At 51.0% G+C, this 23,811-nt stretch overlaps 1 protein-coding gene across 3 annotated transcripts in view; it reads left to right on the forward strand.

Annotated features, from left to right (window-relative positions):
- ITPK1 (inositol-tetrakisphosphate 1-kinase) overlaps positions 1-23,811 on the forward strand; it is a 158,953-nt gene that overhangs the window by 74,470 nt on the left and 60,672 nt on the right. For all 3 annotated transcript variants that reach the window (XM_057488194.1, XM_057488193.1, XM_036882087.2), the window contains one exon: positions 18,428-18,553. Coding sequence is in view for 2 of the 3 variants with exons in the window: in XM_057488193.1 (XP_057344176.1) it covers positions 18,428-18,553 (126 nt within the window). In the remaining variant the exon portion in view is untranslated. The remainder of the gene's footprint in view (positions 1-18,427; positions 18,554-23,811) is intronic.

Here is a 23,811-nt window from a genome sequence, read left to right on the forward strand (position 1 = left end):
AGTGCCTTGCAGTCTACGAAATACGGCCTTCCTGTTCTGAGTCTTAGCAACTGGCCAAGGTCACCACGTGCTACTCCAGGACGTCACCAATCAGAAGACATTCAAGGGCATCAGGCGGCCCCCTCCAGCCTGACGTGTGCCTGATCCGTGGGGACTTCCTCCCATTGCAGGGTGCAGGTGGGTCTGAGGCGTTTTTTAGGGTGTCATGCCGTAATTCAGTCAAGTTTCTAAGTTTCTGTGACTTGGCCTTACTCTCTGGAAATCTCCCAGGTGCGGGAGGGTGGGGTCTGGCATCAGGTTCTTCGCCTGTGGTCAGTCTCCAGCTTCGCAAAGGAGGCTTTCAAAGGACCTGAGAAGTCCTACGCTGAAGGTACCTGTCTAACTGGTACAACCCAGCACCTTTTCAAGTGATTTTGAGTACTGCACTTCTCTTTTAATGGAATGTGTTTAATTTTTCAAAAACTCCTTCATTAACATTACATCAAATGCCAGTTTGGAAACTGCCTCGAGGAATGCTTTCTTTGGACTGGAAATCAATATAAAAAGATATAAAAAGTGTACTGCTTTGGGGCTTAAAAAATAATCTATGCAGGCTTTATAGAAGTTGACCCAAAGATTAAAGAGAATGCACAAAGAGTATGTATTTTTGGCTTTGCGAAATCTCAGCCACTTGTGGTCTGGGCTGCCAGTTGCTATTCTGGGAGGAACGTGGAAATAAAGGAAACATTGAGATGTGTTTTCTGTTGTCGGCAGAAAAAAAGCATCATGGGCAGGAGTCAAGGCAGGGGAGGGGAGAGGGGAGCATGGTTTGGAACCTGAAGTGGGGGTCCCAGCTGGAGGTGGGTGAGCTGTTGGAGCCAGACCCGGAGGCCTTAGTGGGGTCTGGGGCTCTCATGATTAAGACTGGGCCCCCATGTTACAGACAAGGAAAGCGAGTGGTGCCAGGCCTCTGACCCACAGTGCCCTGCTCTCTTCAAAGCATCATAGATTTTGAAGTTCTTACTTGAGTCCCCTGTTCTTCTGTGGGGTCATAAAAATGACAACTGCCAAGTATTGAGTGCTTACAGCATGCACTAGGCATGGGCTGATGCTTTACACGTGTTAACTTCCAGTGGGGTCCCTTCAGAGGGAACCAGGAGCACAACTCCCTGTCCAGCACCCCCCAGTGGCTTTCCCTCCCACTGGGAGCACATTCCCAACTCCTGATCTGGCCATCAGAGGTGCTGCACCGCCTGCCCCATCTCCTGGCCCTTCCCACTGAGACCCGCTAAGTGCAGCCTCTGCTCCGGCTGCGGCTTTCTGGTTCCTCGGACTCGCTTCCTTGATCTTCCCCGGGTCCTTCTGTAGGTTCAGGTCTCAGCCCCTCAGTGCTTCCCTAGGGCAGCCTTGCATTCATTCCCTGGGCTTCAGGAACAGATTTCCACAGACTGGGTCCTTGAACACACAGCTCTGGGCCTGGAAATCAGGATCAAGGTGTCTGCAGGGCTGGTTCCTTCTAAACCTGTGTGGGAGAATCTGTCCAGATCTCTCCCTGGGCTTGTGGTGTGGCTGGCCATCTTTGGGGTTCCTTGGCTTGTAGATGAATTATGGCTATCTCTGCCTTCATCCTCACACATGTTCTCTCTGTGTGCGTCTCTGTCCAAATGTGCCCTTTTTGTAGAGATACCAGTCATCTTGGATTAGGGACCACCCTGCTCCAGTATGACCTCATCTTAACTAGTAAGATCTGCAGTGACCCCATTCCCAAATAAGGTCCCAGTCTGAGGTTCTGGGAGTTAGGACTTCACTGTAATGTTTGTGGGGAACACAGCTCAGCCTATAGCAGACCTTCTCTGACTAGTTGCCGGCACCCACCCCATACTCTCTTCATGGATTTTACTGATACTGAAATGTTTAATGGTTACCTGAAATTATTTATTTATTGTTGGTCTCCTTCAACTAGAGTGTGAGGTCCTGAGAACAGGGGCCTTGGCTGTCTTGACCTTGGTGACTTCAGTGCTTGAGCAATGCCAGGTGCAAAGTATTCACTCCCAGTAATTACTGAACGAATGATTGAGGGGATGGGGGGATGATGGGGTGAATGAGTGGGTGGATGGGTGAATAAATGGACGGATAGATGGATGGGATGGGGTGGGTGGATGGGCCAGTGAACAAATGAATGGATACCTGAAAATGCAGCCCTGCGATGTAAGTCTTGCCATCCCATTTCCCACATGCCCAAATTGTAATTTAGAGCAAACAAGGACAGAATACAGGACAGTCTTTTCTGTATGACTTGTGAAGCAGTAGTGCTTTCCTTTTATTTAAATCTTTAAAAGCAGAGAAACAAGGAGTGCTGTTACTGCATTCTCCATGTTTTGAGAGTTTGTCAAATGGGACGCACCTCACCTTATTTTATTTTTGCACACTCTGCAGTCAGTTTCTGCTGAATGCAAGAGTTCACCCATAATCTGCAGGGTGCTCTTCTCTCGCATTTCAGTCACCACGTTGTTTATGTGAGGCTGCGATGGGTCAGATGGAGGCTGCCACATGCATGCATCGGGCACCAATACCAAGTTTAGCAGCTGGCAGGGGAGTTGGGATCCAGGTCAGTCAGTATCTGAAATCCTCTGTAGGAAGCGCAGGAAGAAAGCCCCGGGGATGGGGATTTTTGAACTTAGCAGGCTGGGAACTCAGGTAGAGGTCTATACCTTGTCACAGCTCCAGCTTTTATCTTTGGGACAGTCAGCTGAGGTGAGTGAGGCGTGTCTCTGGACCAGCTGTCTCCTGCCTCCTTTCCTCATCTACCTCCCTGAGGGTGAGTGTCTGCTGACTCTCCCGTCCTGCACTCTGCTCAGCTATAGTCACACCTGCAGGCAGGGGCCCTCAGGTTGCTCACGGTCTTCTTGGGAGGACGAGATTTAGACCTAGGAAGCCTTGCCTGCTCCTAAGCCTTGCCGGCTTCTCCCTCTTCCCCAGATGTTGGGGCCAGTTGGCTCAGCTGGGAACACAGCTGCTGTGAACCCCCCGGCCATTTGGCCTCCCCACGTCTCTTCTCAGCAAGGTGCATGTCCTGGGGCATCCACATCACCTTGCCCATCCCCTGGTTTGCTCCAGGGCCCAGAGGCTCCCCTGCCTTTTTTACCCTCCGTGCTCAGAGTGTCTGCAGCTTGTTCCTGGGACTTCTGCAGAAGTCTTTGACTCGTGGCTTCTCCAGTGAGCTCTGTGGAACACCCCGTCCCCGAGCCCAGTACCGGTGTACTAGGCTTGGGCGTCCAGGCCCTGGGGCAGGCGGCAGCGTGCTGAAGACAGGAAGAGGTGGTGGCTGTGGGGAGAGGGGCAGGTGAGAGTTTGTGGTCAGAAGTCCTTTGGGCCTGCCCCTTACTGACAGTGACCTTGTATGAATAGCCTGACCTTGCTGTCTCCATTTTCTTAAAGGAGAATGGGGATGACATTTACTCAGAGGGGTGGTTGTATAAATGCTCAATAAATACTGTGTGAGCAGATGGGTGGGTGGATGGATGGTATCAATCTCTGGCCTTGGGGAGGCAGTTTAGTGCACGTTTGCTGGTCCCTGGCACATTCAGGCACTGTGCCAGGCCATGCAGGGTTACAGGGAGGAACAGGTCCAGTCCTTGACCTTGGCGAGGGTGCACAGGCCAAGGAGAGCTCTCTTCCTGTAATTCTTCTGTGGTGTAAGCATCATGCCTGCGACCCAGAGTGCTCAGAAAAGTCCAATCTGAACCTGAATGGGAATTACTGGTTGGCATTGGAGGTAGAGGGTCCAGCAAGAACTGTGACTGCTGAGCGTCTGGAGAGACCAGGAGCAGAGAAGGCCTCAGGCAGGGAGAGCTGATGCTCCCCAGGACCGTGCCTGCCAGAGGGCCTGCTGTGGCCTGGCATGGCAGGAAGGCCCTTCCAGCATTTATCTCGTCAAATGCAGGAGGTACATATCATCGGCTGCACTTTACCGGTGAGGAGACAGACTCAAAGAGGTTGCAGGGCACTGAAGTCCCAGGCTCCATCCACAACTGCCTGCCTTCCTCCATTTGTTCCCAGTACCAGAGACCTGGTATGGGGTATACAGTGACAGGTGCCCTGGGCAGAGATTTTCCTGGCTGCGTGTGTTTGTCAGCATAGGTGAAGCCAAGCCATGCCACCCCAACACAGAGGCTTAACACAGTAGAGGTTTCATTTCTTGCCCCTGTTGCATTCTGATGGAGTCTGGTGGCCCTTCCAGGCAGTGACTAAGACTGGGTCTTCCCCATCGTGTGACTGTCATCCCATCCCATAGTCCTTCACTCTGGCTGTATGGATACACACAGTGCACCACATCCCAGTGCTGGAGTTTCCCACTGATGTCCTCTTATTGGGGAAAGCCAAGGACCAGCTCCGTTTTCTTCCCCACCACTCTGTAGGCGACAAAGCACTACCTCTGGCCAGTGGTTCAGGAGAGGGCCAGGATTCTTCCTGACTTTGGCGTCTGCACTGTGAGCTGGAAGACTTTTTTAGTGAACCCCTGGCTCCTCTCAACCGAACCAGGCTGGTTAGGTGGACACAGCCCTTGCTCCCACCAGGCTTTGCTGGGTGGTGGTGCTGGTGTCAGGCCTCTCAGCTTGGAGGGCTGCCACTGAGCTGGCAGTGGGGTGCTGTGTTAGCAGGCGAGACGGAAAGCTCCAGAATTCGGATCTTCCACCAGCTCAGTGGTGTTCCACAGCCTCTGTGCATTCCGATGCAGGCTGTTCCTCAGGAGATACTCTGGCCGGAAGCTTTGGGCTTGCCAGGTAGCATTTCAGAGTTGTCCCACTCTGCTTCCCCCTGGAGCTGTGGGCAAGACTGTGTTGGGAACCCTGTGCCTGTGGTGGCCCCAGGTAGGTACCTCTGACCCTGGTGGGCAGGAGCAGCCCATCAGAGCACTGCTCAGATGCACAGTAACCGCCCCTGCTCACTTTTTGTCACCTCCAGGAAAGAAGGCTGGCTGATGCACTCTTGGGCCACTGTCCTTTGTAGGGCTTAGGGATACCTGGCCTGGGGTCCCAGGGACCTGGGGAGTGGGGACCTGGGGAGCAGGGACCTGGTCTCCTCCTCCTCCCCTTACTGCTTATACAGCCTCTCCAACAGGTTGTGTTGCCTCCCGAAATCTTCGTTGCCTCATTTGTCAAGTGGTAACCACCGCCCTGCCTCCTAAGGGCATTATGAGGATTAATGAAATGTGTATGCAGTGTGCTCAGCACAAAGCCTGGGATGTCCTGAGAGTCCCGGGGTCCTGGTGGAGGTGATTATTAGGAACATGTTTGCCGAGAGCCAAACAAGGCAAGAGAGGCTTAAATTGAAGTCAGAGAAGGTTTTGGCACACATAAGGAAGAATATTGAATTGCTGACATCCGTAGGGTATGTGTGGCTCCGTTCCCGTGAGGAGCTGGTGCCTGCGCCCTCGCTGTGTGCTGGTGATGACTTTAGGAAGGATGTCTCTGCTCGCCCTGCAGGCGAGGAAGCAGGCTGAGGGAGGTGAGGGAAGTGCCCTCCCCACGGCTTGGCGACTCTGCTCTGGCCTCTGCACCTTTCTGCCTGGGGAGTGGGAGGGGAGCCTCTGAGCTGTGGTGGCTCCGGAAGAGAAGCGGCCACAGGACACAGGAAAGCCCTGTGGGTTTCCACCTGCGGCCTGGGGACAGGAGTTTAAGTGGGACACCCCCCCACCCGCAGGGTGCAGTCAGCCTTTGTTTCCTGGCTTCTGACCCTCCTCCATGTCTGCCTTCCCTGCCCATGCTCCTTTTCATTCTCTTTTTGCCCGTCTGTGGTCTGTGCTTTACCCTCAGAACGGACCGGTCTGGTGCGTGGCACACACGGGGAGGGTCTGGTTTCCACTGCCCTGACTCAGGCCGCAGGCACCCCTGCGAGCAGTAGCAAGTCGGAAGCAGCCCACTTGGCTGAGCCACACCCAGTGCGGGGCTCATTTGGCAGATTTAGGGGCCTGCCAGGTGGGCTTTCCAGGGAAGCTGGAGAGCAGCCGCATTTGCAGTGTGCCTCTGTTCCAGGTTTCTGCCTTTTGATCCTAATCGGTCAGGTAACCCTCCTCTTGCAGGATAAATCCCTGTTACATTTTATTCAAATACTAAATCATAACTAAAAAAAAACCCTGACAAGAGCCCAGTCTCACCCTGGTAAGTTACCTGTTGGGGCCCATTTGCTTTCATTTGCTTTTCTCCTCCATCCCCCTTGCCTTCCCCTTCCTTTGAACAAATGGACGAAGGAAAACCTATGGGGGGCACCATTAGGGAGGCTAGACTAGATTGTGCTGTGTTAACACCAAAATCTTAATAGCTTAAAGCAGTGGGTGGGCTTCTCACTCATGCCCTGTTTCTAGTGGGGGTCAGCAGGGGCTGGTGTTGATCATAATTGCTCAGAAACCCAAGACTGAGCAGCCCCCATCCTGAACGTTGCCAGTCCTGTGACAGCGGGCAGAGAGAGCTCTGGCGGTCCTGGCACCTGCAGTTAAATGCTCTGCCCAGGAAGCGGTGTTTCACTGTCTCACAGCTCATCGGCCAGAACCGGGCACGCGATCCCACCCAGTTCCTAGGGGCATCAGGAAGCTCATCCTGCCCTCTGTCCGGAAAGGGCCACTGTATCCACAGTGACTCCCATGCCCAGAATCCTCCCATGTTCAGGTTTGTGTTTCCTTTCCCGCTTTGTCCACAGTGAATGTGGTTTCACACACACAGCTGTGGCACACGCCCATGCCTGGCTCCGCTCGGACTCCGTGCTGTCATCCCCATAATTCCTTAATAACTTGCGGTGTGGGGTGCCTGTTGTTGCCTAGCCCCTGTTTTGGAATATGTATCCTGTGCCCTGTGTCTTTCCTTTTGTTGGCTTGGCCTCAGCGAGTCTCCCTGGGGCCGGGGTGGTTTTGCATGCGGACTTTTTCCGTAAGCTGGTATCCCAGGACGGGGCTTACTGGGGCACAGGGCATGGACATGTTTATCCTTTTAAGCTACTCGTAACCTAGCCCTGCAGTGTTGTATGTAGGCAGGGTTTTCTTAGCTCCTGAGAATCCAGGATCAGTCTTGTTCTTAAGGAGCCGTGTTTGCTGAGTGGGTGTAACTTCTCTTTGAAATAAGGTCAGCTTGCAGATCCCCAGAACTTTGGGCAGTAAGGTCCTTCATCATCATCATCATGACCCCATTTAGTCAACTCGGCCCCTCATCTTCTAGGGGAGAAAGGTTATCCACTCTTGTGTCTTAACCCAGATTACTATTTCCTTTCATTCCTTCTGTAATTGGAAACCAGTCACTGAGAAATGGGGGAATTGGGTCACGGAGTGTTGGTGATAGCCCCTTCCCAGGCTGGGGCAGAGGCTGCTGGGCCTACTTAGCCTGCCGGTTTGGGTGGTCAGCCTGTGTGACCTCCAGCTCCTGACTTTTCTGAGGGCCACTTGGAGCTCCTTTGGGATGAGAGTTGCTTTTGCTTGCGAGCAGCCTTCAGCCTGCTATCCCTGAGTTGCCTTTTGGAACCAACCTCTCTGAAAACACATGACTGGTGCTGCACCCTCTGAGGCCAAGCTCACTGGTGAAGTCTGTCTGTGAGGCACCCGAACCAGCTTTTCCTTCAGGAGAGACCTGTTTCTGCCTGGCAAGGCCTTACACATTGCCGATGGCAGTTCTGTCCTAGATCCCCAGTCCTCTGGGTAGCCCAGAGAATCAGTGGGACTTAGGCACACTTGCCTTTCATTCTGGCTGTTTTCTCTGGACCTTAGTTGAGAAAAGTCTTTTCATCTCTGACTTCCATTTGAAGTCAAAGCTGGAAATGCACCACTTCACAGGGGTGGATGGGGATGGAAGGAAAGCCCCAGGTACCCTGGACATTTTGATTTAGAGGTTAATTGTCTGGCTTTGGCAGAAGCGAGAGCCGAGTTCCCATGTAGCTATACCTCTACGACCTTGGGCAAGTTACTTAACCTGTCTGTGTCCTCATCTGCACCACATGCAGTAAGTGCTTGTTAGCATAGTATGTGGTCCACAGGAGGAACTTTGTAAATGTTAATCATCAGTAACAATGACAGTACATTTACTGTGGCAGCAAACACTTTGAGGAGCCTAGCGTGAGCCAGCACAAGTGACCCAGCTTCGGAAGGTTCACATTCTGGCCTATACTTGAGGTCATATTTACAGAAAGTCAGGGTCATTTCCACTGGTCAGCAATAATGTGAATAGTAAAGAGGAGAATAGAATAGCTGACACTTACCGAGTGTGCTATTGAGTAGGAAAAGCATACCTCCTTTACTGTTATGCTTAGACATGCTCAGAACACTTCTGACACCAGGTGTGGGAGTTTCCCCCCCACCAAGCAATTCCTTGACACCAGCTGGGTGTCCTACATCGTAACTCCATTTTCTACCTGGAGAGAGCATCAGATCCCACAGGTAAGGGCTCCGTCCAGGAGGACTGCCAGCCTCCCACTTCAGTCCAGGAGGACATGCCAATCGCGAGTCGAAGTTTTTACCCAGGCTCCTGACTGTGGGGTACAAATCAGAGGTTCCCATGACTCCCTCCTTGGTTTTGGTTCATTTGCTAGAGCAGCTCACAGAACTCAGGAAAACTGCTTGCTTACTATTTACCAGTTTATTATAAAAAGGTATGATAAAGGATACAGTTGAGCATCCAGATGGAAGAGCACATAGGGCAAGCTGTGCGGGAAGGGATGCGGAGCGTCCATGCTTGCAGGACATGCCACTTACCTCCATGTGTCCACCAGTCTGGAGGCTCCCCAAGCCCCATTCCTTTGGGATTTTTACGCAGCCTTCCTCACACAGGCATCATCTGTCATTTCCTCAGTTTCTAGCCCCTCTACCCTTCCTGGAGTGTGGGGATATGGTTGAAAGTTTGAAGCTTCTAATCATGACCTACCTGGTCGTCTATGACCAGCCCCCATCTGGAGCCGTTCAGGAGCCCCACCATGCCTTGGAGCTCATTAAAGCAAAGGTGCTCCTATCACCCAGGTTAAACCCCACAGGTCGTTTATTTATTTTTATTAAGGTATCATTGATTACAATCTTATGAAGATTTCACATAAGCAACATTGTGGTCACTACATTCACCCATATTATCAAGTCCCTCACACACACCCCACCACAGTCACTGTCCATCAGTGTAGCAAGATGCCACAGAGTCACTACTTGTCTTCTCTGTGTTACACTATCTTCCCTGTGACCCACCCCCCACACCAAACCATGTGTGCCAATCATTATGCCCCTCAATCCCTTTCTCCCTACCTCCCCACCACTCTCCCCAACCCCTTCCCTTTGGTAACCGTTAGTCCCTTCTTGGAGTCTGTGAATCTGCTGTTGTTTTGTTCCTTCAGTTTTCCTTTGTAGTTACACTCCACAAATGAGTGAAATAATTTGATACTCGTCTTTCTCCACCTGGCTTATTTCGCTGAGCATAATGCCCTCTAGCTCTATCCATGTTGTGCAAATGGTAGAATTTGTTTTCTTCTTATGGCTGAATAATATTCCATTGTGTATATGGACCACATCTTCTTTATCCATTCATCTACTGATGGACATTTAGGTTGCTTCCATGTTTTGGCTATTGTAAATAGTGCTGCGATAAACATAGGGGTGCATATGTCTTTTTGAAGCTGGGGTCTTGCTTTCTTTGAGTAAATTCCTAGGAGTGGAATTCCTGGGTCAAATGGTATTTCTATTTTTAGTTTTTTGAGGACCTTCATATCGCTTTCCACAATAGTTGAACTAATTTACATTCCCACCAGCAATGTAGGAAGGTTCCCATTTCCCTGCATCCTTGCCAGCTTTTGTTGTTCCTAGTCTTTTTGATGTTGGTCATCCTACCTGGTGTGAGGTGATATCTCATTGTGGTTTTAATTTGCATTTCCCTGATAATTAGCGATATGGAGCATCTGTCCATGTGCCTGTTGACCATCTGAATTTTTTCTTTGAAGAAGTGTCTATCATCCTCCGCCCATTTTTTAATCAGGTTGTTTGCTCTTTGGGTGTTGAGGTGTATGAGTTCTTTATATATTTTGGATGTTAACCCCTTGTTGGACATGTCGTTTACGAATATATTCTCCCATACTGTAGGGTACCTTTTTGTTCTGCTGATGGTGTCCTTTGCTGTACAGAAGATTTTCAGTTTGATGTAGTCCCATTTGTTCATTTTTGCTTTTGTTTCCTCTGCCCAAGGAGATATGTTTAGAAAAAAAGTTGCTCGTGTTTATATTCAAGAGATTTTTGCCTATGTTATCTTCTAAGAGTTTTAATGGTTTCATGACTTACATTCAGGTCTTTGATCCACTTAAAGTTTACTTTTGTGTATGGAGTTAGACAGTAATCCAGTTTCATTATTTTACATGTAGCTGTACAGTTTTGCAACACCAGTTGTTGAAAAGGCTGTCATTTTCCCAATGTATATCCATGGCTCCTTTATCATATATTTATTGACCATATATGCTTGGATTTATGTCTGGGCTTTCTATTTTATTCCATTGATCTATGGGTCTGTTCTTGTGCCAGTACCAAATTGTCTTGATTACTGTGGCTTTGTAGTAGAGCTTGAAGTTGGGGAGCGTAATCCTTCTCAGGATTGCTTTGGCTATTTGGGGTCTTTGGTGGTTCCATATGAATTTTAGAACTATTTATTCTAGTTTGTTGAAGAGTGCCATTGTTATTTTGGTAGGGATTGCATTGAATCTGTAGATTGCCTTATGCAGGATGGTCATTTTGACAATATTAATTCTTCCTATCCATGAGCACAGAATGTATTTCCATTCATTGGTGTCATCTTTAATTTCTTTCATGAGTGTCTTGTAGTTTTCAGGGTATAAGTCTTTCACCTCCTTGGTTAGGTATATTCCTAGGTATTTTATTCTTTTTGATGCAATTGTGAATGGAATTGTTTTCCTGATTTCTCTTCTGGTAGTTCATTGTTAGTTTATAGGAATGCAACAGATTTCTCTCTGTTAATTTTGTATCCTGCAAATTTGCTGAATTCAGTTTATTCTAGTAGTTTTGGGGTGGATTCTTTAGGTTTTTTTTACATATAATACCGTGTCATCTGCAAACAGTGACAGTTTCACTTCTTCCTTACCAGTCTGGATGCCTTCAGTTTCTTTGTGTTGTCTGATTGCCGTGGCTAGGACCTCCAGTACTATTTTGAATAAAAGTGGGGAGAGTGGGCATCCTTGTCTTGTTTCCGATCTTAAAGGAAAAGCTTTCAGCTTTTCACTGTTCAGTATGATGTTGGCTGTGGGTTTGTCATATGTGGCTTATGTTGAGGTACTTGCCCTCTATACCCATTTTGTTGAGAGTTTTTATCATGAATGGATGTTGAATTTTGTCAAATGCTTTTTCAGCATCTATGGTGATCATCATGTCATTTTTGTCCTTTTTGTTGATATGGTATATGATATTGATGGATTTTTTAATATTATGCCATCCTTGCATCTCTGGAATAAATTCTACTTGATCATGATGGATGATCTTTTTGATGTATTTTTTTAGTTCAATTTGCTAATATTTTTTGAGTATTTTTGTATCTGTGTTCATCAGGGATATTGGTCTGTAATTTTCTTTTTTTGTGGTGTCTTTGCCTGGTTTTGGTATTAGAGTGATGCTGCCTTCATAGAATGAGTTTGGAAGTATTCCTTCCTCTTCTATTTGGAAAAAACTTTAAGGAGGATAGGTATTAGGTCTTCACTAAATGTTTGATAAAATTCAGCAGTAAAGGCATCTGGTCTAGGAGTTTTGTTCTTAGGTAGTTTTTTGATTACCAATTAAATTTCATTGCTGGTAATTGGTCTGTCCAGATTTTCTGTTTCTTCCTGGGTCAGTCTTAGAAGGTTGTATTTTTCTAGAAAGCTGTCCATTTCTTATATGTTCAGTTTGTTAGCATATAATTTTTCACAGTATCCTCTAATAGTTTTTTGTATTTCTGTGGTGTCTAATGATGTTTCATTTCTCATTTCTGATTCTGTTTATGTGTGTAGACTCCCTTTTTTTCTTGGTAAGCCCGGCTAAGGTTGTATCTATTTTGTTAATTTTCTCAAAGAACCAGCTCTTGGTTTCATTGATTCTTTCTGTTGTTTTATTCTTCTCAATTTTATTTATTTCTGCTCTGATCTTTATTATGTCCCACCTTCTACTGACTTTGGGCCTCATTTGTTGTTCTTTTTCCAGTTTCATTAATTGTGAGTTTAGAGTGTTCATTTGGGATTGTTGTTCTTGAGGTAAGCCTGTATTGCAATATCCTTTCCTCTTAGCATGGCCTTTGCTGCATCCCACAGATTTTGTGGTGTTGAGTTATCATTTTCATTTGTCTCCATATATTGCTTGCTCTCTGTTTTTATTTGTTCATTGATCTGTTGATTATTTAGGAACATAAATGGCACTCATCACCAGCCAAGGAGATGGAGCATCTGAAGCTCCTGTGAGTTCCCAACCAGCTGCACTGAGTGTGCCAGGACGATTTTGTCCACCTGTCCTTTCTCCTGAGCAGCAAGTTCTATGTAATCCTTGCCCCTTTAGGAGCCCTCTTGCTATTGGGAAGTCTTTTGAAGTACCCACCTTTTGTCCTGGAGCAGCTGGTTGTGGGTGCCTGTTCTCCACAAAACAGCTGGAATTTCAGTCTCTCCGAATATTCTGCCTGTCTTTGCCTTCCAACCCTACTAATCTCCAGGGCACCATGTAATGTGGATTCTTGCTCCCAGAGCAGAACTCCAGGGCTGGGTGTTCACCAGGTCTAGGCTTCTACCCTTGCTCCGTTTCTCTTCCTCCCACCAGTGGGTTGGGGTGGAAGGAGGGTTTGGGTCCTGCCGGATCACAGCTTTGCTACTTCGCCCTTCTCTGTGAGGTCTTCTTTTACCCTGGATGTAGGCAATCTGTCACAGTCTTCTTTGTGGTTGCTTTTTCAGGATTCATTGTATTTTCTGTATTTTCATATTATATGTAGTTATGGGAGGAGGTGTCTGTCTCACTTCTCACACTGCCATCTTTAAGCCCTGTCCATGACTTTTTTTCAAATCCCACAGGTTAGTATTTCACAGTCCTTCTCGTTGGCTGGCTCCTGTTAAGGGTGGGTGTGAAGCTGTGAGACACTGGCACATTTTTTAACTTCTGTGCCTCACTCACGAGTCCTCATCTCAGGCTCTCACAAGAATTGAACTAGTTAGTGCATGTAAACTGCTTAGAACAGAACCTGGCCTAGAGTGAGCGGAAAGAGCTGCACACTAGTGCTCCATCAGCGGGGCTTACTGCCTTAAAGCTGAAGTTCCAGGAGGAACCAGACACCTGTCCAACTCCCACACTAGCTTCATGTAGCGTCTTTTGGCTGATAACTTAGCGTCAGCCTGTGGCTGTTCAGAGAGACATAGGTTGTTTTCAGCAGCCCTGGGCCACTGCAGTCATCGGACATCTTGCATCCTGCATCCAAAGAGGGTAAGCAGCCCCCAGCATGGGGTGGGAGCCAGTTTTCCCAAAACCTCTGCCTCCCTAATGAGCCCCAGGGATGGTTTTACATTTCTTTCACATATAGCCAATTATCAGTCCTGTCAGGGAAGCATGTGTGAAAGTTTGGGAGAAAGGAGAGATGGAAGCACAGCCTAGAGAACACTTGGAGTGCTGGAGCTCTCTGCCTTTGATCTCATCTTGGGGTACCCTTACCTCCCTCCGCTACCCCCATACATCTTCTCCCCTCTGGGGACTGTGTTAGACAGGGGATGGTAACTGCTCTAGCTTATGGCCCCCAAATTTTAACACACTAAAGATCTCTTTGTTGTTCCACCATAACACAGTTCTGGTCATGGGAGGTGCCTGATCCTCTGAGGCCTCAGTCTTCCTTCAAGATCCTCTGTTTCCAGCCTGCAGAAGAGGCCAAGACGGGCGGCCATGGGCTGTCCCTCCCAAGATGCCATTCAGGGGTCAGTGCCGTAGGAGCTCTTTCTGCAGAGGTGGTTGTCTGGAGGCATCTGAGGCATTTGGAGTTAACAAATACCAGGAGACATGTTAATGCTGAGGAGTTTTGCACCCCGGCAGCTGCCCCCCTTCCTCTCCGCCCCCCATCTCTGGAGGCCCCGTACTTCCCTCTCCCACCTCCATGTCCTGACCTAGACACCGCTTCCTCCTCTGGGAGGCTGTTTGTGACTCCTTAACAGGAAGAGTTGCGCTGCTCAAGGGAACGCCCCTTTAAGTTGATCTGCATTTTCACTTTGTTTTTTAAAATGTCCGTGTAGCACGTAATGCAGAGTGACCAGCTGTTAGCTCAGGCCACTGTTACAGGTCCTGGGGATGCCAGGCCCCAGCGCTGGTCTTTGGGGATCTCAGGGTCTTGTGGAGGAGTCAGGGTTAAAGGAACAACCTTGTCATTGGAAGTTATGGTGTAATTCTGTTAGCGTCATGGGGATATGGGTCAGTCCAGGGAGCCATTCATTCTTTCCTGTTTGGGTAAGTTGAGAAGCCTGGAAAAGGATTGAACTTCTGAGCTGGGATTTGGAAAATGAGCAAGAACTCACTGTGGTCAAGGGGATGTGAGGGCTTGGGGGACATTCTAGGAGAAGGCTGCTCAGGTGCAGGAGCACATGGCTGCATCACCTGGGCCTGCTTCCAGAGTGAATCGAGATGCTCATACTACTGACAGCCCTGAGGGGAGAGTGCAGGGGCTTCTCAAGCCTGGCACACAGGGGGTGCCCAGAAAATGCTTGTCAGATTAATGAGGGAGCAAGCAGAACCAGGAAGTTGTTCTGAGCATGGAGTGGTGTTAATACCCTGCTGAACATCCACCACATGCCACAGCCATAAATGGGATGTTGTAATCCACCAAAACAGCCCCGTGATGTGTCAGGAATACTTAATAGTATCTTTGTTTCGTGAGTGGGGAAACTGAGGCACAGAGCAGTTAAAGGCCTTCTGCAGCCAGGGGCAGCTGCGTTGGGTATGCAGGTGTCTGCTGTGCTCATCCCTTGACAAGGCCCTGGGGGTGGCGGTGCAGGGCAGCCTAGCCACCTCGGATGCGGGGCTGGGCTCGCGTGGGTTGCTTGTTTCAGAAGTCAAGGTGACTTTTGGCCTACTGTGCTTTGCAGGCCTTTGTCCCATCTTCTTGCAGCCCTCCCCCCACCTCTAGTCAGCCTCCTGCCTTGGTCACCGAGGGAAACAGTGGGCCCTTGTTTTCTCCGAATTCTGAACTCTGAGCACTGCACAGCACAGCATCCAGCGATGGCCACGCAGTATGGCGTGACTGGGAAGTGTGGCACCCACGGACCTCCTCCGGCTCCAGTGGGTGGTCCTTTCATTAAGATACCCTTGTTACTGGCCTTCTGTAGAAGAGAACAAGTCCCTTTTCTGGGGACAAAGTGTAGTCAGAAAAACAAACGACATAATTGAAGTGAGTTCAGTCCTGTCCAGGCCTCACTCCCCATCCCATCTGGGAAACGAAGCCTCTGAGGTATGTCCCCGCCCCTGTCTGCTCCTCAGCAGCATCCACCACCGCAGGGGGCCACCTGCCCTGAGGATCCTCTCCTCTGCAGTGCCTTGGGTTCTCGGGAGCCTGCCCGAGCGCCCGTCCTGAGGGGGCAGCCCCAGGGGGCCTGCGTCCTCCTTCCCAGCCAGCCCAGAGAGACTGAAGTCCCCTTGAGGCATGTGCAGGGGCATAGACCCCTCAGGGTGATTGCCCCCAGAGGAGAGGCTGTGCTGGGGAGCCTTTTAGAGCCACTGACAGCTCCATTCAGGCCTCAGCAAAGATGCGGCAACGAGAGGCAGCCGAGCCGGGACCAGGCCAGGCCTGATGTGCGTCCCAAGTTGCTGTTCTTGTGAAAGGATTTTAACTGGCATAAAAATGCTTGGAAAGTACACAAAGGAAGGTGGCCAGCTTCCAGAACTCAGCTGTTTACCTTCAGTGGAGCAGTCAGGAATGTGGAGAGCTGATTTTCCAAACAGCCCATGGTTGTCAGGTCTACAGGCCTCAGGCTGATGTCAGACCTGGATAATCCATGGGCATCTTCTCTGCCCACCTCTTTCCCCAAACCCACTGGGACCCCATGACTGTCTCTTCCTGCTGCACAGGAAGGTTCCCTTTGGAGATGAGCACGCTGGTGGGGATGGGGTTTCTGACAGGCCCCAGGGCACACTGCCCAGCGTCACTCATGTGACCGAATTCTCTTCTGTTGGTAGCTGTCTCGGTCTGAAAATATTGGCCTCTTGTGTGGGGTACCTGGGGTACTTGGGACGCCACAGTGGAGCCATGGGGTATAGCAAACATGGGCATGCATGTGAGGCACCTTCTGAGAATTTGCTATTCTTTGCTTATTACCACTTCCTGCTGGCTTCTCTACCTTCCTTCAAAGTTTGCTTTTTCTGGGAAATAGGCTTGAATGGGAATATAATCCTGAATCTGTAAACAGAACCAGAAGGGCCTTTATAGTTTCCAGTGCCTATCAAAGAGGAAACTGAGGCCTCGGGGGTGATGAGCTGGGCTGGTACACAGGCCCAGGTCCCCTGCCCCTTGGCTACAGGCTGAGCCCATGGATGTTGCTGTCTGGTTTCTGTCCAGACCCAGCTAAGACACCTCCCAGCTGCGTGGCCTTGCCAGTCATTGTCTTTTCTGGGCACTGGCGCTCCATCTGTGAAGGGAGGACCGGTGTGTCACCCCAGCTTCTGGGCTGCTGTGAAGCCAAGTGCCGCCTCCTTTCCCCTTCCAGGAGCCCCAGACAGGTCGGCTGCTCAGCTGGTCTGATTTTTGTGTTGTGTTGTTCTGCACACAGGTTAGTCACCCCTGGGACAGAAAGTCGTCTTCAGTACTTTCTCATTGTAAGGTCCATGGATTATTTTCTTAAAAAAAAAAAAAAATAGGGTAAATCCCTTAACATCTTTCCTGGCAGACAATGAGAAAGAAGAGTTAAGGACATCAGTAGGAAAGGGCTGGCACATTCCGGAGGTTTAACTGGAAAAGAGTTTAAATAGGGGATGATGACAGGTGTGGGCAGGGTCAAAGGGAACAAGATGTGCTGAAGCACCCCAAGAGTGGTGGGCTGTCACCACCCCAAGCCCGAGGGAACGAGGGGCGGGGAGTTGGTGCCAGAGCCCCAGAGATAGCGTTGGTCTCAGCCGAGGAGCTGTCCTGCTCCATCGGGACTCCAGCTGCTGCCAGGATATGGCAGGACATGTAGGACAGTAGGACCAGGCTCCCAGGCTTCTCTCTCTCTCCCATCTTCTCCTGGTGCCTCCAATTGGCCAGACTCAGCCAGAAGCCAGAGGACAAGGCAGCCAGGTGGTTGTGGTGATTGAGTGGGGATTGGGGTGGCAGGGACTGAGTGACAAGCAGCTTCTCATCTAAGCTCTCCCGCTTTCCCGCTTTGAGTTCCTAGGCAGCTTTCAAAGTCTGTTCTCTACCCTCATTTGTGAAATTGCTTCTCATCCTGTGGTAGGAAAATAAAATGAAACAAATGCATTTAAGGTTTTAGCACGATGTTGAATTAGACCAGTCAGATTTAGCTGTCATTGTGATTTCTTTATTAATGACTTTGAAACAGCAAATCCTGGAGGGAACCCCACTTGTGTGGGGATGAGTGTAGGGGTGGGACTGATGTCCTTCTCTGCCCTCTACTGAAGCCTTCCAGGGGGGTCAGCCAGGTGCTAGGCTGGTGCCGCTGCCTCCAAGGGACAGTCCTTGCAGGTGGCGGTGGCCACGTGCTGCGCGGCAGACACCTGGCAAGTCAGGAAGTGTAGTGTCAGGCTGCCCTGGCTTTTGGCAGGTGCTCCTGTCTCAGGGTCAGGTGATGCCGACTGGCAGCCAGCGGCCCTGGCTCTCTGGGGACCCCGTCTTCCTAATCCTGTGCTCTTGAAAAAATAAACACGTCCCCTAGCGGAGCAGCGTGAGCGGATTACAGGCAGCCCCGCCCTCCTTCAGTGGGTCGTGAGAGCCCTGATTTCAGTGTGAAGAGCAGGCAGCTGGTCACTCAGAGCATCAGCCCTCAGATTCATGAAGATCACAGCTGGCCGAGGCTGTGTAGTTTTGTGGAGAGAGTAGGCACTTGGCTCTCCCTTCAGGTCTGGCTGCGTGACTTCAGTTACTGCATTTCCCCCTCCTTTCCTTACCCGAACAATCTCTGTTGCTGGGGAGGTGGTACGTGTCCAGTAAATGTTTTCCCTGTGAAGCAGTTTCACAGTGATGCTCTCTTGACCTGTAGGTATGTTGTCACCTCGACTCCCTGTGTGTGTCTTCTGTGTGCTGGGTAGCATGGGGCTGGTGGACAGAAGTGTAAGCACAGGGCCTGCCCCGGAGGGGGTCTGGGGTCTTCGCAGGTTTGTCCCCTTTGTCCCATCCGTGTTTCCCACGAGGGCCGGCTTCCTGCCCGTGTCAGTGCTGCAGGCACATGCAGCGTGGGACGAAGACGGGGCAGTGGGCTCAGGCGCTGAAGCTGTTGTTTTTCTCTGTGTCCCGCCTCGCAGCTGAACCTTAACCGGCCAATTGAGGAGCAGGGCCCCCTGGACGTCATCATCCACAAGCTGACTGATGTTATCCTAGAAGCCGACCAGAACGACAGCCAGTCCCTGGAGCTGGTGCACAGGTTCCAGGTGAGCGAGGGTGGTGGGAGGAAAGGCCCAGGAACAACGCTTGGCATCTCTGAAGCTGCAGCGGCTGTCTTGCTGTGTAGGCCACTGGAGTGGCTCTGCCACTGCCGAGACGCGGGCTGCGGTCAGACGCTTCCCTGCCAGAGCCTCAGTCTCCTTGGGTGCGAACGGGGATGACCCAGGCCTGGTTGGCTGCCCGCTACCCCTCTACCTGTATTGACATGGTTCGCTGATCAGAGCTCTCTCAAGTCTAGGTGTGGCCTCCGCGTCCTCAGCACGGACGCACAGCCACGGCCAGCGGTTCTGGGTTGGCACATGACCCTCTGGCCACGCTTGGAGAAAGGGACTGAGGGCCTGGCCTGGTGGAGAAACCCCTCTCTGGGCTCTGCTTTGACCCCTGTGTGCTCGTCTCCGAGCACAGACTGAGTCTTCCTGGCTGTTTTCCTCCTTCCCATCCCATTTCCCCAGCAGCCTCCTGGGTCCTGACCCCACAGTGACCTGCCTGCCACCTGGGGGCTGGGGGTGCTGCCTTTGACCCCACTGACTTGTCCTGTGTTTTCTTCCTTCTAGACAGAGCGTGATTCATTCCTCTAGAAAGCAGCTCGAGGGTCATGACAAACAAAGTCACATTATCAGTGAAAATGCAGCCCAAATAGAGGCCCTCCCTGGTGGGAGGGGATGCTTAAGCCAGCACTTTTCAGTGTGATAATTGGAGATTTGATATCCTGGCTTTCTTTATCAGGACAAAGGGGACTCTCCCTCCCTGCCTTGGCTGCACAGTAGCCCTCCTATGGGCAGTGTTTTCTTTCTCCCCTGTGCTCGGGGTCAGTGACCTTGGCCTCCCCCACTTCCCCATGGCTCTCCCCACCTCTTTGCCTGGCTCTACCACAGGTTCCCACTTCCCATTGCAAGTGGCTGCAGAAGCAGTTGTGTCCTGCTTGTGGCCTTGCTGATACCCCCCTTCCCTCCTGCCTGTCCCCATATTGTGTCCTCCAGGGCCTTGCCCATGGCCTCAAGTCCTTCTTGCCTGCACAGAGCTGGAGGCCATGGGAAAGGCATATTCAGGCACCTGCATGACCTTGCCAAGCCTCAGTTTTCTCATTTGTAAAATGGTGTCAGTGTCAGGAAAACCTCACACAGTGTTAGAGTAAATGGCGTGATGCATGTAAAGTGCTTCACACCGTGCTGGGCCCCAGCAAACGCTTAGCAGGAGGTCCATGCTGAGTTGGCCACACGACCTTCCTAGCCTTAGTTTGCTCTTCTGTGAAGTGGGCAACAGCAGTTCTGCCATGTAGGGCAGGCAGGTTGCTGTGAGAAGTCAGTGTCCATGCATGGTGAGGTGCCTAATGTCTGCTGGACTGCTTGCACTGCTCCTGCTATTGGGCCTTCTGGTACGGTCACCGCTAATACTTGGTCACTCTGCTGTCCTCCTAGATAAAGGACTATAGCCCCCAGCCAGCCCTGGTGCTCTGAGAGTTAGGGAACAACCCCCGGGGGCCTCCCATCCCCATCCCCACAGACACACAGCACACAACCCAGGGCTGGTGATGGCTGACCAGTAAAGGGGAGCTGGGTCCCCTGTGAAAAGGTTACAGAGCGAGAGCATGTCGGGGGGGATGGGGGGACATGGGCCTCAGGGGTTTCAGCTATCGGGCGTATTGCCCTGGAGTTCTTGGATGAGTCCCTGGAGTTTGGCCCACTCAGGGCACGCACATCCAGCCAGCCCTGAAATGACTGAGGTGACCGTGGGCTAACCTTCCAGCCCCGGTGTTTCTGGGATAAGTTTTCACTGAGCTCTGGGCTTCAGCATGAAGCCGGATATCTGATAAGACCAGGACGTTTCCTCCTTTGTGAAGAGAACAATCCTTTGGGGAAAGGGTGACAAGCTTTGCTTTCCAGAGTCCCCAGGAAGAGGAGAGATGGCGTGGGGCTGGGCAGAAGGGACAGGGAGATGCCGTTGAGGCCCTGGACAGAGGCCTGCTCAGCCGCACACCGGCCTTGCTCCTGCTGCCAGGCCTGGTGCTGTCGGTGCTGACCTGGTCACCCTACTCCGTCAAAGACTGCGAGAGATTCAAGTTCAGGGCCAGACCAGATAGACTGACACTTGACCTTGATCATGTCTGTTGTTTTCAGATTCCTGTTTTCATATTTATTCAAGACATCACCGAGGAGACGTTGGCGTGGGTGGGAAGGGAACACAGGATCCATACAGGGAAGTCTGTTTAAGAGGCAGGGCAGCAGAGCCCTGGGCTGGGGTTTGCAAAGCCGTTTGGTCCTCATTTTGTTGTAAGAAAACAGAGTAAGATGGTTTACCCCAGCAGGGGCTCAGCTCCAAGGGCCTTCTCGGGATGATACTCAGGTTGCTCGGGAAGTAGTTTGGGGCTGTGTAGGTTGAGAAAGATGAGTTTCTGAGATGTTCCTGACAGCTCTGAAGCATTCTGCCCATGGGTTGCTTCCATTAAGCCTCAAGCCCCAGGAGGGACAGGAATGCTCAGAGCTAGGAAGGGTATGCTTTTTTCCTGGCTGCCCTCGTGGACCAGATTGGAGGGATGTGCTTGGGGCTTACTGTAGATCCCCAAAGCTGGTTGCCATAGAAACCACCCCTTAAGACCTCCCTCCCTCCCTCCCTCCTTCCTTTCCTTTCCTTTCCTCTCCTTCTCTCCCCTCCCCTCCCCTCCCCTCCCCTCCTCTTTTTTAATACTGGGCTCAAAAGGGTGTGGCGTGGAGAATCACTGGGATGATTTGGTGGTTCTGTGCCCTGGTTCGTGAGGAGTCAGCAGTCTGGTGGCAGTGCGGTCCTGCCTGAGATTCAGTTGTCAGTGAATAGACCTGGGTAAAGGTGCCCCTGGAACCCTGCATGTGGGTGAGTCGGGCTGGGGTGGTGGTCCTCGTGTTCAGGGGTCCCCTGGCTGCTCTAGCCACTTCCTCAAGGGAGCAGCAAGAACCTTCTCACTGTGGCACCAGGGCCACCTGTCAGGTGTGGCCAGGCAGGGGTGGGGATGGTCCTTCTGCCCCTTAGCAGGAAGGATGTTAAGTGTCCCACTGGTAGTCCCTGGGCCCCCCGTGTGAAAACAAGGACAGCTTCTTGTTCTGTGGCTCACTGCCGAGCGCTGTCCACATGAGCACCCAGCCTGGAGGGGAGGCTATTGGGGAAACCAGGAGCTGCCCTCACACCTCTGGGAGGGATGAGTTAGAATAAACACAGACCTGATCCCTGTACATCCTTGGCTGAAAACCATTCTCTGCCTTCTTGTTGTGGTGACCACAAAATCTGGTCGTGTTCAACATGGCCCACGAGGCCTGTGTGATCTGGCTGCTGCCTGCCTCCCCAGCCTCATCTTCTCACCGCTGCCCCTTTGTGGCCAGGCTGGCCCTTCCACAGCAGCTCTCCAGCTCTCAGCTCCTGAACCTCAGTGCCTTTGCACAAGCCGTTCTGGTGCTCAGAATTCCATTCCCACTGCCAGTTCTCAGCTCCGGTGCCCCTTAGGAATGTCACCCTGGCTATCTAAGGATACATCCCCCGTCCTAGACCCTCATAACTTTGTGCTTTTCCTTCCTTCTGTTTGGAAGTTCATATTCTTCATCAGTTACTGCTTTCTATTTCCATTTGGGGTCAGCTACTTGGGGTCAGGGATTGTATCTGCTTCAAACTCACCTGGTATTCCCATTGCAGCGCATGGTGCTGGGCACGTCAGAGTTGTGCCCACCTGTATGTGAACTGAAAATGCATCGTGGGTGCTGGCCTTGTGGAGGGGGCCCTGGCGGGTCAGAGGAGGGAGTACGTGGTTCTAGTGGTCAGCACCGTGGAGGGCAGAGGTCAGGAGGGGTCATGAGGCAGATAGTGCTGCTTGTGGGATGTGTGGACATGCCTCATGGGGGCAGCTCTGGGACCGTCAGATTGGAGAGAGAAGGCTTTTGGCTGCCTTGCTGCGGCCGTTGGACTTTATCCTGCAGGCTGGGAGTCGGGGTGATAAGATCAGATTTCACTGGAATGAAAGAGGCGGGTAATTGCCAACACCAGATCAACTCTGAGCAGTGAGAATGTCCTCCTCACGGGAGCCTGGCAGGTCTGAGGTGAAGAGGGAGCTCAAGCCTGGGAGGGTCAGCGCTGTCTGTGGTCCTGAGTGCCCCTCAGCTGGGACGTGTGGGCTCTGCGCAGCCGTGCAGGCGGTGCTGCGCTCTCCTCCCAGGTCCCTGCCAGCTGGTTGTATGGAACCGTTCTGGGAAGAGTTCTTCCCTTGCCCTCATGGGCGCAGGCAGAGAACATGCTCTCCATGCACTTACTCTTTCCTTGTTGTCTTACCTCCAAGGAAACAGCCTTGTGACTCAACCTTCAGTAACTCACCTGCCCAGCCCCCACCCATTATCATTTTAAAAAACAGGTTTATTGGATACAACTTACATCCCATACAGTTCACTCATTCCAAGGGTGCAGTCAGGTGGTTGTGAGTGTATTCACAGATGCGTGCAGCCATCAGCACCGTCAGTTTAAGAGCATTTTCATCACCCCAAAAGGCCTTTAGCTGTCGCCCCCTTCCTGGCCTTAAGTAACCACCACTTTTTGTGTCTGTAGAGTTCCATGTTGGACTTTCACAGGGGTGGAGTCATAGAATACGTGACCTCTTGTGACTGCCTCTTTCACTCGGCACGATGTTTTCAAGATCTGTCCCTGTTGCAGCACAAATGCTTCCTTTTCACGGCTGAACAGCGTCCTGTTGTACAGTTACACTACACATTGTGTATCCAGTTCTCAGCTGATGAACATTTGGGTTGTTTCCATGTTTAGACTATTCATAACCTTGCTGTAAACTTTTATGTACAAGTTTTTGTGTGGATGTTTTTGTTTCTGTACACCCAGGAGTGGGGTTGCTGGTCACATGCTGACTGTCTGTTTGACTGAGGATCTGCCAGGCTGTTTCCCCAGTACTGCCCCTGTTACATTCCCACCAGCCGTGTATAAAGGTTCCAGTTTCTCCACGTCCTCACCAATACTGCCCTGACTTTGATTTTAGCCATCCTAGTGGGTGTGAAGCAGTATATTGTGGTTTAATTTAAAATTCCTTGATGGCTAGTGATGTCTAGCATCTCCTCGAGTGTGTATTGGCCATTTGTATATCTTCCTTGGAACATACATCTTGTGTAAATGCCTAGAGCCCCCACACTTGCCTTTCTACCTCTGGACTGTCGGGCCCCAGTAGCAGAACGGGTGGGTCAGTACACTGATGTTGGAGCCTGTGGCCTGTGTTCCTGACTCTTCCCAC

This window comes from Manis pentadactyla, chromosome 11, assembly GCF_030020395.1.
Source record: "Manis pentadactyla isolate mManPen7 chromosome 11, mManPen7.hap1, whole genome shotgun sequence".
Classification (NCBI taxonomy): Eukaryota; Metazoa; Chordata; class Mammalia; order Pholidota; family Manidae; genus Manis; species Manis pentadactyla.